Source organism: Corvus cornix, chromosome 3 (assembly GCF_000738735.6).
Source record: "Corvus cornix cornix isolate S_Up_H32 chromosome 3, ASM73873v5, whole genome shotgun sequence".
NCBI classification, from domain to species: Eukaryota; Metazoa; Chordata; class Aves; order Passeriformes; family Corvidae; genus Corvus; species Corvus cornix.
The window spans coordinates 62,241,238-62,255,039 of NC_047056.1; the positions used below are offsets into that span (position 1 = coordinate 62,241,238).

The 13,802-nt window shown below is 42.5% G+C and overlaps 1 protein-coding gene across 1 annotated transcript; it reads left to right on the plus strand.

The window, feature by feature from the left end:
- The first annotated feature begins 3,020 nt into the window (after positions 1-3,020).
- HDDC2 (HD domain containing 2) lies at positions 3,021-12,505 on the plus strand. The gene is made up of 6 exons (XM_039568984.1): positions 3,021-3,124; positions 3,582-3,703; positions 4,587-4,689; positions 6,886-6,954; positions 11,029-11,167; positions 12,358-12,505. Exons 1-6 carry the CDS (start codon positions 3,065-3,067, stop codon positions 12,450-12,452), a joined length of 588 nt encoding a protein of 195 aa, XP_039424918.1. The 5' UTR covers positions 3,021-3,064; the 3' UTR covers positions 12,453-12,505.
- Positions 12,506-13,802: the final 1,297 nt, after the last annotated feature.

Sequence of the window (13,802 nt, forward strand, 5' to 3'; positions counted from 1 at the left end):
ATCTGTGGGCAGAGAGCGCCATCTCCAGCTACCAAATCATAATTACTCTGCGGTAACTAGCTTATTTGGATTTCTTTTTTGGAATTGCCAACTGTTCTGGCAAAAGATGGAGAAAAAAGCCAGCTGAGACTGATGAAAGATTGAGACTTAAGCCTTAGCACTACCTTAATATCCTGTAGGGAGACTCTGATAATCCTTGCTGAAGTTTCTGAATTACATAAAAAAAGCTGCTTAAAATTGCATGGAGATGAGCATCCCAAATTTGTTTCTGTTTTCAGTCTACTTACCCAAGAATAAAATCATGACAGAGCTAATATTTGTACTATGTTAGGATCCTCCAGGCTACAGAGAGTCCATGCATTTAATACTACACATGATGCATTTGATAGGTACTTGGAAAAGCACATAAATGATACCTCTAAATACTGTCACAGAATGACTGGGTGAAAACCAGTGTAAATAAGCAATATGCAAAAACAGCACACCAAGTGCATGCAGAAGAATTATATACATATAAATGCTACAAATTTGACAAATATTACAAAAATTACACTGACACCAGTGCCTGTGAGTCCAGGCTCATTAATATCATTCAAGAGTTCATTCTAAAAACATACCTTAAGGACATCAGTGGCAAAGAATTTGTCAGACAATAAAATTGAAAAATCATACCTCCTCCATACATGTGGTGTGTATACGACTTACCCATATTAAAGAATTATTAATGGATTTGCAAGAGCAAATCGATTACTGGATTTAAAGTGTTATAAATACTAAACATGTGCATTGAATAGATACATTCAGGAAGGGTTAAAAGACAATGTATCTATTATCATCTAGCCTTAAGAATAGCATTTCTGAACTAGATACAGCATCTTATTTAAAATGCAAATTATTAAATTACTCCACTATGATTGCGTTCTGAAGGCTTTTTTCTCAACCATTCAGGAAACTAGAAAGAGGCTGCAAGATACACAAAAAACGTGGATGAAGCTCTATTAGAAAGAGACCTGTAAAGGACAAGAAGGCAGTCAAGAACAGCTGGCATTGATTTATGAAGAACAAATCACACTTGGCCAATCTGATTGCTACCGTGGACAAGGATGGAGCAGAGGACACAATCTTCACTTCATTACAGTGGTTGAAATTATTTCCTGCAGCACTTTCACTCAAAAACTGATGAACTATGGCATGAACAAGCTGTCTAATAGGTGCATTGAAAACTGCCAAGGCTGACAGGCTCAGTGGGTGGCACTGGTGGCTTGGCTATGCGTCTGAAGGCCCAAAACAAGTGAGTACTCTAGGGTTTGATACTAGAGTCCATATGGAGCATTGTCTTATTAAAAACCTGGACCATGGGACAGGATGCACTCTTGGGCTATTTTAAGGTAACACTAAGTTAGAAGGGATGGCTGACACACTAAATGGTAGAGCTTAAGCTGTAAGGGACTTTAGGAAGCTTCTGGACTGGGCTGGCAGAAATTTCAACATGTTTAACACAGAGAACCACAAGGATAAATGCTCAGTTCTGGATCTAAAAAGGGTTAGTACCAACTGTGAAGAAACAGGCTGTTAAGAAACAGGCTGTCTAGCAGCTTTGTCAGAAAGGACCTGGGGTTATGTGAAAGCCAAGTCCAACATAAGCACAAAGTGTGCTCTCATCCCAAAGAGGGGGAAATCACACAGTAGCCTACATCAGGAGTACAGCCAGCATGCTGAGGAAAGTTCCTATCCCCCTTTGCTTAGTGTTGGTGAGGCGCTGGCTGGACACAGGGCCCACTTTGGTGCTTTCTCAGACCAAGACAGGGTACCTCCAGTGAAGGCTACCAAGACAAATGGGATTTAAACCACATCACCTTGAAGGAGGTGTTGAGGTGTGCCCGGCCTGCCCTGCCTGTTGACGAGCACAAGGGCCCATAAAACAGCACCCTGCAGCTGCTCTAAGGGGGATTACAAATCTGGCAGAGCTCAATTTCCTGTGGTCGTGGCACACAATACAACATGAAACTATGGGCACAAGGAGGTCCAAAGAGGACATTAGGAAACAGACTATTTATGTGGAAGGCAGGCAGCCTGGACAAAGTATGAAATTTTTATTGTGGATGTTTTCAAGAGCTGTCAAGACAATCTGCAACAGATGTGATTCACTTCAACCAGGAAAGCTGTACTGCAACAGCCAGTGCGTTTATTGCTGTGTACACAGGTGTAAAGGTGATGACTTTCCTGGTCTAGGATTCTTGTTTATTGTGAGAAGACAGCCTTAAAATGGTCACTAAAATGTTGTCTGGGCTTCATTATTAATTTAGGAGCTTAAATATATGCACAAAAATAAATAAAAATACTCTGCCATCTGTTGATAGCTGGCAAAACTGCAGATATTCTCTCCTGAAAACAGACTATTCCATCGCCACATTTAAACCATTACCCACTATTTCAGTTGGCAACATAGAAGTAGCAAAGAAATGCAATGTATTTTGAAAATCCACCAGTTGCCAGGTATGTCACTTGTGTTATTTATTCAACTCATACAAGTGATGGATGTGTTTGTAGCAAGATGCTGGGAGGCTCCACAGAATAATTTAAAACTCATCAGCAACCCTGATAACTATCCGCTCCTCTCTGAGCAGTAACATGAGTTTGCACTGGGGTTTTCTTGGCATGGTAAGGTCACCGAGATGCTCAGTTTTGACTGCAGTATGAACTATTCCTGCCTTCGAGGCTGCTTTTGCCTCCTCCCTGCTGAACCCCCCGGAAGAGAGCAGAGGACACGCTTGCCACTTTTCCTTCCCCTCTCTACTCCACAGCGCTCATGCCTGTGAGCAGCCCGGCTTCTTTGCTGCTTTTCTCGTTGCAGTCACAGTCTGTGCTGCTCTTTTTCGTGGGTAAGGAATCCGCCAAGAGCCAGAGCTTTGGGGACGCGGTCCCGCCCCGCACTGCCACTTTCCCCGCCCAGCACCAGGGCCTGGCTGCGGACGGGTTCCCGCGGGCACGGGGTGGGAACCGCCGCCTCCCGCCCCGGCCGGGGGAGGAGGAGCCGCGGCGGAGGCCGTGCTGCCGGCGGCCGATGGCGGCGGGCGGCGGGGTCGGGCTGCTGCCCTTCCTGCGGCTGCTGGGCCAGCTCAAGGTGGGCGCGGGGCAAGGGCCCGGCGCGGCGGGGCGGCCGCGGGGGCTGGGGCCGGGCCGGGGCGCTGGGCCCGGGTTCCCCCGCTGTCCCCGGGCTGGCAGCGTGGCCGCGGCGGGCAGAGGCCGGCGTCAGCCGCGGCTTCCGCTCGGTTGTGCCAGCGCGGCGCGGCCGGCGGGGCCGGGGCTGCGGCTGGGCCGTGCTCCTGCCTTGGGGGGCCCGGGCTGGGCCTCGGGGCAGGGGCTCGCCGGGAGCATCAAAGCTCTCCGGAGCGTGGAGGTCACGGTGCGGCGGAATTTCCACCGGTGTCTCTGAAAGGAGGGCCTGCAAAAGCAGGGGGTTTAACCTTTCCAGTGCCATGGTCTGGTGGATACGGTGGTATCCGGTCAGAGGTTGGACCTGATGATCTCTGCGGCCTTTTCCGACCTAATGATTGTGTGGTTCTGTGACACTGGCACAGAGAGTACCGCGGACAGGATGGGTGTACAGGAACGTGGCAAACCCAGAGAGCGTCTCCGATCATATGTACAGGATGGCGATGATGGCTTTGGTGACTGAAGATAAAAACCTTAACAAGGACAGGTGAGACTGCCTCTGGTTATTACAACCATGTGTTAATATTGTGGGAGAGCTGCTAACAAAATGCTAAAAGAAGCTGTCGTCCCGAGTAAGAGCTTTTAAATCACACTGAAGGAATTTGAAAGCCTTTTGCCTCTTCCCTTCATCCTGTGGGCAGGGTCCTGTTTACCTGGAGAACTGAAAGGGGCTAAAAACTTTAATTGCTAAACTGAGAGTGCTGAGGCAAGTCCTTAGTGCAGTGGGTCGAAGCTGCTCTTCTTTCAGGCAGTAAATAAACAACCTGAAGACCCTTGTTAAAAAACAGTGTGAAGCAATAGACAGCCACGTCAGAGCGATAGACCATGTGAATTTTGACAGACTGAATGAGCACTCAGCAACAGTAAGGAGCCACAGAACTCCTCTGGCATAACAGAGAAAGCTCAAGGAAGGCTTTCTGAGTATTCTGCCATAGACTGGTATAGCTACAGAGCTGTGAGTGACAAATTGTATACTGAATTTGGGATGGCTCCAATCAGATTACCTTCTACCTGTTGCAGGAAAAACATGAAGTGTATAATGTAGTTAATTACCACAACATCTCCAAAAGCCAAGTGTACAAGAGCTAAGTACATTACTTTTGAATGTTATGCTCTGGTACACAGTGTATTTATACTTAAATCTACATTTACAAGCAGTAGGGACTAGAAATTAGAAATCAAAATCATGTCTAGGTGGAAACTACAACCCTAACAAAAAAGTGAAAAATGTTACATTAAGTTTAAGAAAAGCTCCAACCAACCTTTAGAGTATATGAAGGGGGATAAATTCTGCAGTCTCTTAGCATTTTGAATAAGTTTTAGACTTAGAATGCTGAAAAACTAATTATTCTGTCTCTGTTTCTTGTCAGATGCATACGATTAGCTTTGGTTCATGATATGGCTGAATGCATTGTTGGAGATATTGCTCCTGCAGATAATATCCCAAAAGAGGAGAAACACAGGCGAGAAGAGGTATGAACATAAGGTGTGAAGCCACAGCTGCAGAGCATTCTATGTGTTTTCATGTTCTGGTGGTGGTGAAGGAACACTTTAGGCAATACTAATACTGCCATTGGCATTGGACAAGCCTGCCACAACCAAGTAGACTTCCCGTCTCATTGTGGTTTTCGCATCTGTAACGTCACCAAGTACAAGGTTACGGAAGAATCTTTGAAGTAATCTTCACCTTGGCCATTTATTCCCCAACTAGCTGCAGTTTTGGTAGCCTGAATTAGTCATGTTCAGCAGCCTTACCAAGAGGCGAGGAGCAGGGAGTAGGTGCACTGAGTAGGATGGATGACAGTTCATGTCAGATCGTTTGTGTGGTGCCACATCATGAGGTTGACAGAGACTTTATTTAAACCTTTTGCACAGAACCCCAGATGCAGGTGTCTTCGTTGTTGTTGTTGTGATTCTTTGAGTGCCACATGCCTAGAGACACTTTATTTTTGGTCTTGCACTTATCCAAACTGTTCAGTTGGTGTTTTTGGTTTTGTGGCATTATTTGAAGAAAATATAAACCACTTCTGTAGCCACAGCTAGAGGGCAATGTCATGCCTCAGAAACTCTTCAGAGGCTTTTTTTCTTCAGTGTAAGAACACACTAGGAAGTATATTGAAAAAAACACCAAAATTACAGACAGTAAAGATAGTACTTCAAGAATGCCAAATGCACCTTAGATCTTTAATTTCCAGTTTCTTAGCTAACAGCTTACTCCTAGACTTAGTTATGGCCCCCCAGCCCCTAGTTTTAAACAGATAAGCATAAAAGGCAGGGGAATAATCACTGAAGTGTTTTGTTACCCTCTTCAAAGAGGTTCAAAACACTGAACAGAAGAAAACTCTTTCCTGGGAGCCTCTAAAGGTGGTTGTGTCACTGAGGATCAGCCTTCAGCTTCAGTCTAGAGAGAATTCTTACTTTAATTTAGGCAAGGAAAAAGATATTTTGATGTCTAGGTATGTTTAAGAAGCTTTCTTAAGTATTTGCAGCTCCTTCTGCTCCCATTTCAGTCAGTGAGGACTTCGCTGTTGACTTTGTGGGAAGGAGAGTAAAGCATTAAACATTTGGGATGACTCTGAAATACTTCGTAGTAAAAATAGACTATGGGTAGCCACTTCAGGAGGTGGCTTGAGGTGAGTTATCAACACTCTGCTTGCACTGCAGAGTTCTCCCTTTTTCTGTTTGCTCTACAGCTGACGTTGGGCTGGCTCTGAAGTTTGCTGCTTGTGCAGTAACTTTAACCAGTGAGTCTCACCAACACTACGGCAGCAGAAAATAAACCTGATTAAAAAAAGTTTCGGATTTTTTTTTGGAGGAGGTAGGGTGTTGTTTGGAGTAGAGGTTTTTGCCAGGTAAGTCATTTTAGCCACCTAACCTTGAAATCTGAGGAGTGCCAGAGCTGGGAAGAGGTGTAAGGAATGAGACCTTGATGCTTCAGTGGTGGCAAGCAATGGGGAACCATATTGTGACACTCTATCATCCTGAATTTGAAGTGGTGAAACAATCATGGCACAAAATCTTTGTCTCGCCTGTGATGTTGGTTGTTTCAGAAGCAGCCCTTCCTGTTACTGGGAGAACAGTAGAGATGGCACAGAAATGACGCTGATCAGCTGGGAGAACACAAAGAATGTGCATAACAATTTCTGGAGTCACAAGTTCTGCCAGGAGCCTGCTCCAGTGCAGGCTTCCTACAGGGTCACAGCCTCCTTTGGGCATCCCCCTGCTTCGAATCCTCCATGGGCTCCAGGTGGATGTCTGCTCCACCAGGGACCTCCAGGGGCTGCAGGTGGATCTCTGCTCCTCTGTAGGGCTGCAGGGGCTCTTCCTCACGGGGTGCAGGAGAATCTCTGCTCTGGTATCTGAAGCACCTTCTCCTTCTTCACTAACCCTGCTATCTGCAGAGATCTTCCTTTCACTTCTCACTTCTCCCTCTGGGTGCAGTTGCACAGGGATTTTCCCCTCCTTAAATATGTTATCCCAGAGGTGCCACCACCTTGGCGTTGGCCAGAGCTGTAGCCATCTCCTGCCATGCCTAAACAATACAATAATATGTTGTGTAGTAGATGTTTCTGCTAACTTGGTAACAATTAGATAATTATTCAGAATAGATAATGATAAAAATGTTGCCCAGAAAATAGATAAATGTAAATGGCTTTTTTTTTTTTTCAGACAGCTATGCAACAACTGACCCAGCTTCTATCTGAGGACCTCGGAAAAGAAATCTATGAACTCTGGGAAGTAAGCTTGCATTTTTTTAATCCCATGTTAAAATTCAGGGTGTCCCATTCTCTTCTTCCCATGTACCTGTGAAACTGTGCCATCTCTTATTTTGACCTCAAGAAAGTGCGATTTACTTGCTTAGAAGATAACCAGTATGAGTCACGGTCATTTCAGGATCCTTTTCAAACAGAAACCCTGGACCATATAACCAGCTTCTGCCCTGGCCTCTCAGAGTTCCAGATGAACCTGTCCAGGGCTTGGTTTGTACAGCTGAAGGAAGGGTTTATCCTCTACTCTGGATATAAATCTGGTTTTTTTTTATTACATTATCACTTTTGTTCGTATCTGGCCATTTGCAGCTTTTAATACAGGAAAAAAAATAATGGGTGCTGTGGATTATTTTCTGCTTTTTATGCAAGTAATTTCTGTGTCTTTCATTTCTTTATAATGAAGCCCATTAGACCAAGATACTTAGTTGTAAATTAAAATGATTAAGTTAACTAGAGTTTAAACTTAAATGTGACAGAAACCAGCGCTTTTCTACAAACACCAGAGATTTCTGGTCTTGGGTTCCTTAGAAGTTTGTATTAGGAAGTATCTTTTGTGTTTGAAGGTGATTTAACCATTTTTATGTGAACCCATGATGTTAACTGATAAGAACTTTTATAATTGCAAATGAGGGATGATTAGATTATTTCCAAACAATTAGAGATTATAATTACTGTGCTTTATCTCCTCCTGACATACGGTCGCATGAGGGGAAGTGTATCCACAACCTCTCGTTCACATACTGCTGCAAACAATGGATTCTATGTTTCTTGGACTCCGTGACCTGACTCTGTATATTGTATTCATATTGTTTTCCATTTAGAGTGTATTTAAATTCCAGATATTTGCATCCAATTTCTGCCTTTTGCTGCAACACCCTGTTTGTGGTTTTGTTTTGGGTTTAGTGGTTTGTTTGTTTGTTTTTTCCTGTTGTTGTTGTTGTGTGGTGAAACAGGCAGTGGGAATGGTCTTTCAGAGCTATATTTTAAGGTAAAGAGGGTAAATCAACATCATCAGATCTGGCAATTAATGTATGTGCATTTTTTTAGGGAGCACTGGTTCCTTCTCCCTTGAGAAACTGTTATAATTGAGGAAAATGAGGTTTTGATAGATGAGGTTAGTGCTGTATAACTACTTTTTTTTCTTTGCTGGTCTCAGTCTTCTCCTGTGACTGTGTAAGAGCTGGTTCAGTATGGAGTCAGTTCTTCAGCATGTTAGCTTTTCATCATTCTCAGTAACCATAATTTAATACATGCACACTTTTGATAATTTGGTCTTTGTTTCTACCTTCAGGATTATTTATTGGCGCTGAGTCTGCAATACATTAGCATGAGTGCAACCCACATAGCAGAGGGGGTAACCTAAAAATCTACCATTCACATGGAGTTCCTCTAGTGTTGTTTGAAGTGGAACTATTAAATTTTCCATTTCTGTTCCTTTTTTCTTTGCCTTTGCTTTACAAGTTCTTTTACTCAGAGTTTGGATTAAAACACAGGAGATGCTGAGCTTTTCTTCTGACTCAGATGTTTATTGTTTCTTATCTATGGCACAGCTGCACAGAATGTGCCTCTAAGTTAACAAGGTGGAAATGGCCCCCGAGTTCTACCTTCCAAGGCCTTTTAAAGCCCATACTACCCAATTATGGAATGCCAGCTAATTTATTTTTACTTAAAATCCAGTAACTAATCATTCATGTTCTGCACTGCGGGTTTTTTGAACCAATACTAGATCACCCAGGCTTGTGAAGAAGAAGGAAGAAAGAAGAAGAACTCCATCTTGTTACATGTATATTACCGTATCCCATAAACCTAAATTTTCTGAATCCAGGGTTCCAACATGGAACAACTAGTTGTTTCTTAAGGAGAAAAGAGCTATGGAAAATGAGAAGCTTGTGATAACTTGGTGTGCTACTCTGCTCTCAGCTAGCCAGAAGCATTTCCCTATGATTTTGTGAGTGAAGGTGCTTATGGACCAGAGCTGAATAGTGCTGATCTCTTGACACTCTTAGCAAGTCCTTCCTGCACTGCTCTGCCTGTGTCTCTGTCTCTCTTTGCCTTTCAGCTTTACAAGGACTGCTGCTTTGGACAGTGTTGTGTAGGGGAGAGAGGCAGCAGGAAGATCCCTCAGATACATTTTCACTTTGTAACTTAATCCCAAATACTTCTGAAAAAACATTAAAGTAAATGAGTCAGCACATTTCAGCTCTGTCCTGCTTTTTTTATTCTCAAGTGCAAAAGCATGGGAATGATTTTTAAAAGATGGCCTGTGGTGTTGGAGAGACCAGCTAGTGTTTTTCCAAAGTATAGTGTTATTTCAGAGCCTTAACCACCTGTGGAGAGGAAACAGTGGTTGTTTCAGCACTGTGCACAGTTGCACATGTAATAGCTGATGTTTCTTAAGGGCAATGTGAGCTGAGGTGTGAATAACATCTGGTGGGTTGTATAGCACAAAGAGGTTGGCAACAGATTGGTACTCCTACTTAATTGTCGGAGGTGGGACCTACTTTTACAGGTGAACAGCCCTACTTCTTTTCCTGAAGTTCTCCTTTGTGCTGCCAAGAGTTTGTTGTCTTTGGTGGACTCTTCCGCCCGGCAAAATAGATTATAAAAAAATAGAGTAGAAATAAATAAATTAAGAAAATATGTAGAATTTAAGCAATTTAAAAATGAGACAAAGCTCAGGTTGAAAAGAGAAAAATAAGATGAAAACACTGAAATGAAATTTATTACTAAAATAATTATGAAAATGTAACTGAAAATTCAAAGTACATTGAAATCCCAATAGAATAGTAAATGAATCAACATGGCTATCGAAATCTGGATTTTTGACTTCAAAGGTAAAGTAATAAGCCTAAGAACAAGCTCCTAATAGTATGGAAGACAAGGAAATGACTGTCACGTTTATCTGAGCGTCACTGTGCTGGAATTACAAAGCCAGGATATTACTACTGTGAATGACACTCACACCACAGTTGCTGTCTTAAGATGCAGAAAGGAATGCCATGTTCTGTGGTCAGTAGGAAAACCTCTTCTTGTGCTGCTCTTCTCTGCAGAAGTGCTATGGTCCACAGATTCTGTGGATCTGGGAGCACAGATGGGCCCAGTGTGTACTTAAGACTTTGGTGTGATTAATGGTGGTGGTGATGATGATGAATGGGGTCAGACCTGCCAATGGTATCAAGGTGATGGTAATCTGCACAGAAAAAAAACATCTTTATGGGGTTGGTTTTGGAAGTCAGTAGTCAGGAAGACTTGCTGATGAGACATCACATACAGTGCAATAGATTTGGAAAAGAGAAAATGAAATGCCAAACCTGTCTGCAGACATCAGTGGAAGCAAATGATAGCAAAATTGTTCAAGTTGACTAGAAATGTGAATCACTCATAAATATATACCAATGATTAATAGATACTGTAGAGAGGGAAAAGATAGCAGAGAGATAAGGACTGAAAGTCTGAAGGGGAGGACACCCTTTAACCACTCCCCTTCCTATCTCCTAGGAGAGACATAAGGACATAAGCAGCTCAGACAGATTAGACCAAAAAGATTAGGCAGGAATCACAGGAGAAATATAAAGAACAACTGCATATAGAAACAGCAAGTGGTGAGAAAAGTGTAAAATAGGTCTTAAAAATAGGTGGTGACAATGCGTAAGCACACACTGTGGTAATTCATAGCCTTAGCCAGGCCTGAAATAATCTTTATATGTAAAATATTTTTAAGTGGAACCTGTTATTTAACTTGTGTGTCATGCAGAGTTGCCTCCATATCATCCCTGATTCAGCTGAAACAATTGGTATGTTTAGAGTTAGATTATGCAAAAGAATTGTGTTCTTAGTCCCACTGCATTTAATATAAAATTGGCACATACTTCAAGGGTTTTGCTGACCAGTGTGTTTGTAAAAACAAAGTCAAAGACGTAACTGCGCTGAATATTTCTGGAGTGGCTTGTACTACTGAAGAAAATTCTAGATCTAAAAAGAGATTTTAATGTTCTGTTTCAGAGTAGCAAAATTATTTTCTTACAACTGCACGTCTTTTCAGGAATATGAAAACCAGTCTACTGCAGAGGCCAGGTTTGTAAAGGAGTTGGATCAGTGTGAGATGGTACTGCAAGCGTTTGAGTACGAAGAGTTGGAAAACACACCTGGCAGACTGCAGGATTTTTTTGATTCAACTGCTGGTATGACATTTGGACATCTTTTTTTCCTCTTTCATAAATGAAATATATAAATTGATTTTTTTTTTCTGACAGACATTCAGAGCAACTAGTTATTTTACTCATTGCTCAAGTCCCCTAATATTTCTGGGGAAACTTAATGGAGTGTGAACATACCTGACATTTATCCGTAGGTATTAAACATGAATTTCATTTATGCCAAATTCCTTTTACGTCACTTTTTACCTAGAGAGAGGCTCAGCTTTCATTACACTTGCATGTGTATAAGGATCTCCCTGAAACATCAGAGGGTTGGTTCATAAAGGAGTCTTCAGTGTTCACCGATGCTCTGACAGCAGCTTGTTCCTACTCTGTCAATGTTTCAGGGACCAGTGAAGTAGAATTTGTTATCCCCACATGAGCTGTGTGACCAGCCCAGGGTTCCTGTGAGAACCACCTCAGTGAAATGGTTAAGGTGCAACTGTGTTACTTTTTATTCCATCCACTGCTTTTCATCCTTTGCAAAATAAACTGGTAGTTGAAAGCAGAGATAGGTAAAATAATCATCTTTATAATTTTGGCAAGGGAGTTGAACACCAGAGGAGGACTGTAACTAACTCATCCTGTCCTGGTAAAAAAACTAGGGATGGACAAATTCTAGGGATAAGAGGACCAGCAGTCACCAAACAGAGTCTCTGACAAGTCCCGTTTATACTTTGGTAACTCCTCAGGGGAATAATAATCTCTGTGGAAAATTTAATACTTTGATTAGTGAAGGAAAAAAAGGACAACATGACGAAGCTGGGCTGCTTTATTTTCTAACTGACATCTTTGCTCCCCTACCAGAACTCAACAACTTAAATTGAGCTGGTGTCTGAGTAGATTCTACAGCATATACCCTAACTGCACCTGTAATAGGAATGGTTTCCTGTAGCACAATGTGTAATATCAGATTATCTTGGTCAGGGTGCATCCCTTTTTCAGCTCTTAAGTGTCTTAATAGAGCACAAAATACAAGTTTTTTGGGGAGAAGGGATGTAACTACTCTTATTCCATAGTTAGATTTAAGAAAGTGAATGCTCTCAGTTCAAAGAATAATTTGACATTTATTCTGAGCCTAAAGTGACACTGCTGCTTTCATTCCAATGCCAGCCTTTCACACGTGGCAAAATGAGAGCATTTTTCATTAACCTTCCCTTTCTTTTGTTTTGCAGGAAAGTTTGTTCACCCAGAAATACTCCAGCTTGTATCTCTGATTAATACAGAAAGGAAAAAAAGAATAGCTGCCACATCTCATCCACATTCCTGAGGTGTTCCTAAATGCTGTAGCCATAATAAATACTTTGGTTTATATTCTGGTCATTATTTTTCCTCCTATAATGTCACTGATTCTGCTGGCAGATTTTTTTTCCTGTGCATTCACTGTGAGAATCCCAGGACCACTTAGAGAGGAGCAGGTAGTGTAGCTGCCTCCCAGATGAGCGGTTGTGTCAGGGAACAAATACTTAGAATTAATTAGTATATTTGGGTTTTTCCTCCTTTTTAATCAGCCTCTGATTAATGCAGTCTCAGTTACAAATAGATTCTCCACTGGGGAAATTCAGGTACATTTAAAAATCAGTTGATTGCAATCTAATCTGTTCATGTAATGCACTGTGTGGGGCAGGTGGTCTTGTTCCGTGATTTCTAAATATGTATGGACTTAAGTACCTTCAAAATGGGTTAATATCCACTCAGTGCTACACAGAAGCGAGACCAGTGAACAGGTGTCTGTAGAAGCTCTCGACTAAGCTTAGAGATGAGATTTCTTTGGAGTGCATAAGCCTTAAGTGATGGTGGATAAAACCGGTAATCCCATTAATTATATTTTCTCTGTATCTTCCTTGTTTCATACAGCTTTTCCCCTGTTCATGTGTTGTATCAGGGAATGGTGCCAGTATTTCCATAAGGTCTGTATTCCTCACTCCCCCTCACCTTCACAGGCAATTGATAATCACAGAATCCCTGAGGTTGAAAGGGACCTTTGGAGTTTGTGCAATCTAATGCAGAAGCCTGTACAGTCACATAAAGCTTTCTCCCTTCTTCAAGCTGTCACACACTGGTACCAGTTCTGCTGTAAATGAGTTTCTAGCAGAGGTAGTAACGCTAATGTAGAAGTACAGAAGGATAGTGAAGTAACACTGTGGTGGTGCTGAATGGCACAGTGGGGCCAGTGTCTGCACACCCAACTGTTGAGTTGTGCACAGCTGGAGATAAGGGCAATGCCATGATTACCAAATAAGCAAAATCTGCACGTGGAAAAGTTATGTGGTAGAGACCTGGAGTTCTCTGTCTTCTGCCTCATGTCAAATGAAGCAGCATAAAACGAAATTCAATTGTCATACCCTTTAAAGGTAGGTAATGTAGCTGAACACACCTTTTCAGGCACCGTGACTCAGGAGATGCTTTGACTGAAGCTCACAAAGCGCTCTGCAGCTGGTGCCTTTCCTAGAGCACAGAGTGCGGTGCAGAGATGCTGGGAGCTTCTTGCCTCAATGGCTGGCACAGTGCACAAAATCTGCGGTGTATTGGTCTGGTTCAGAGGAGATGTGAGATGAGCCCTGTGCAAACCCTGGAAGAACAGGTTGGACTTTGCTGAGCTGATTAGTGGTTCTTGGCA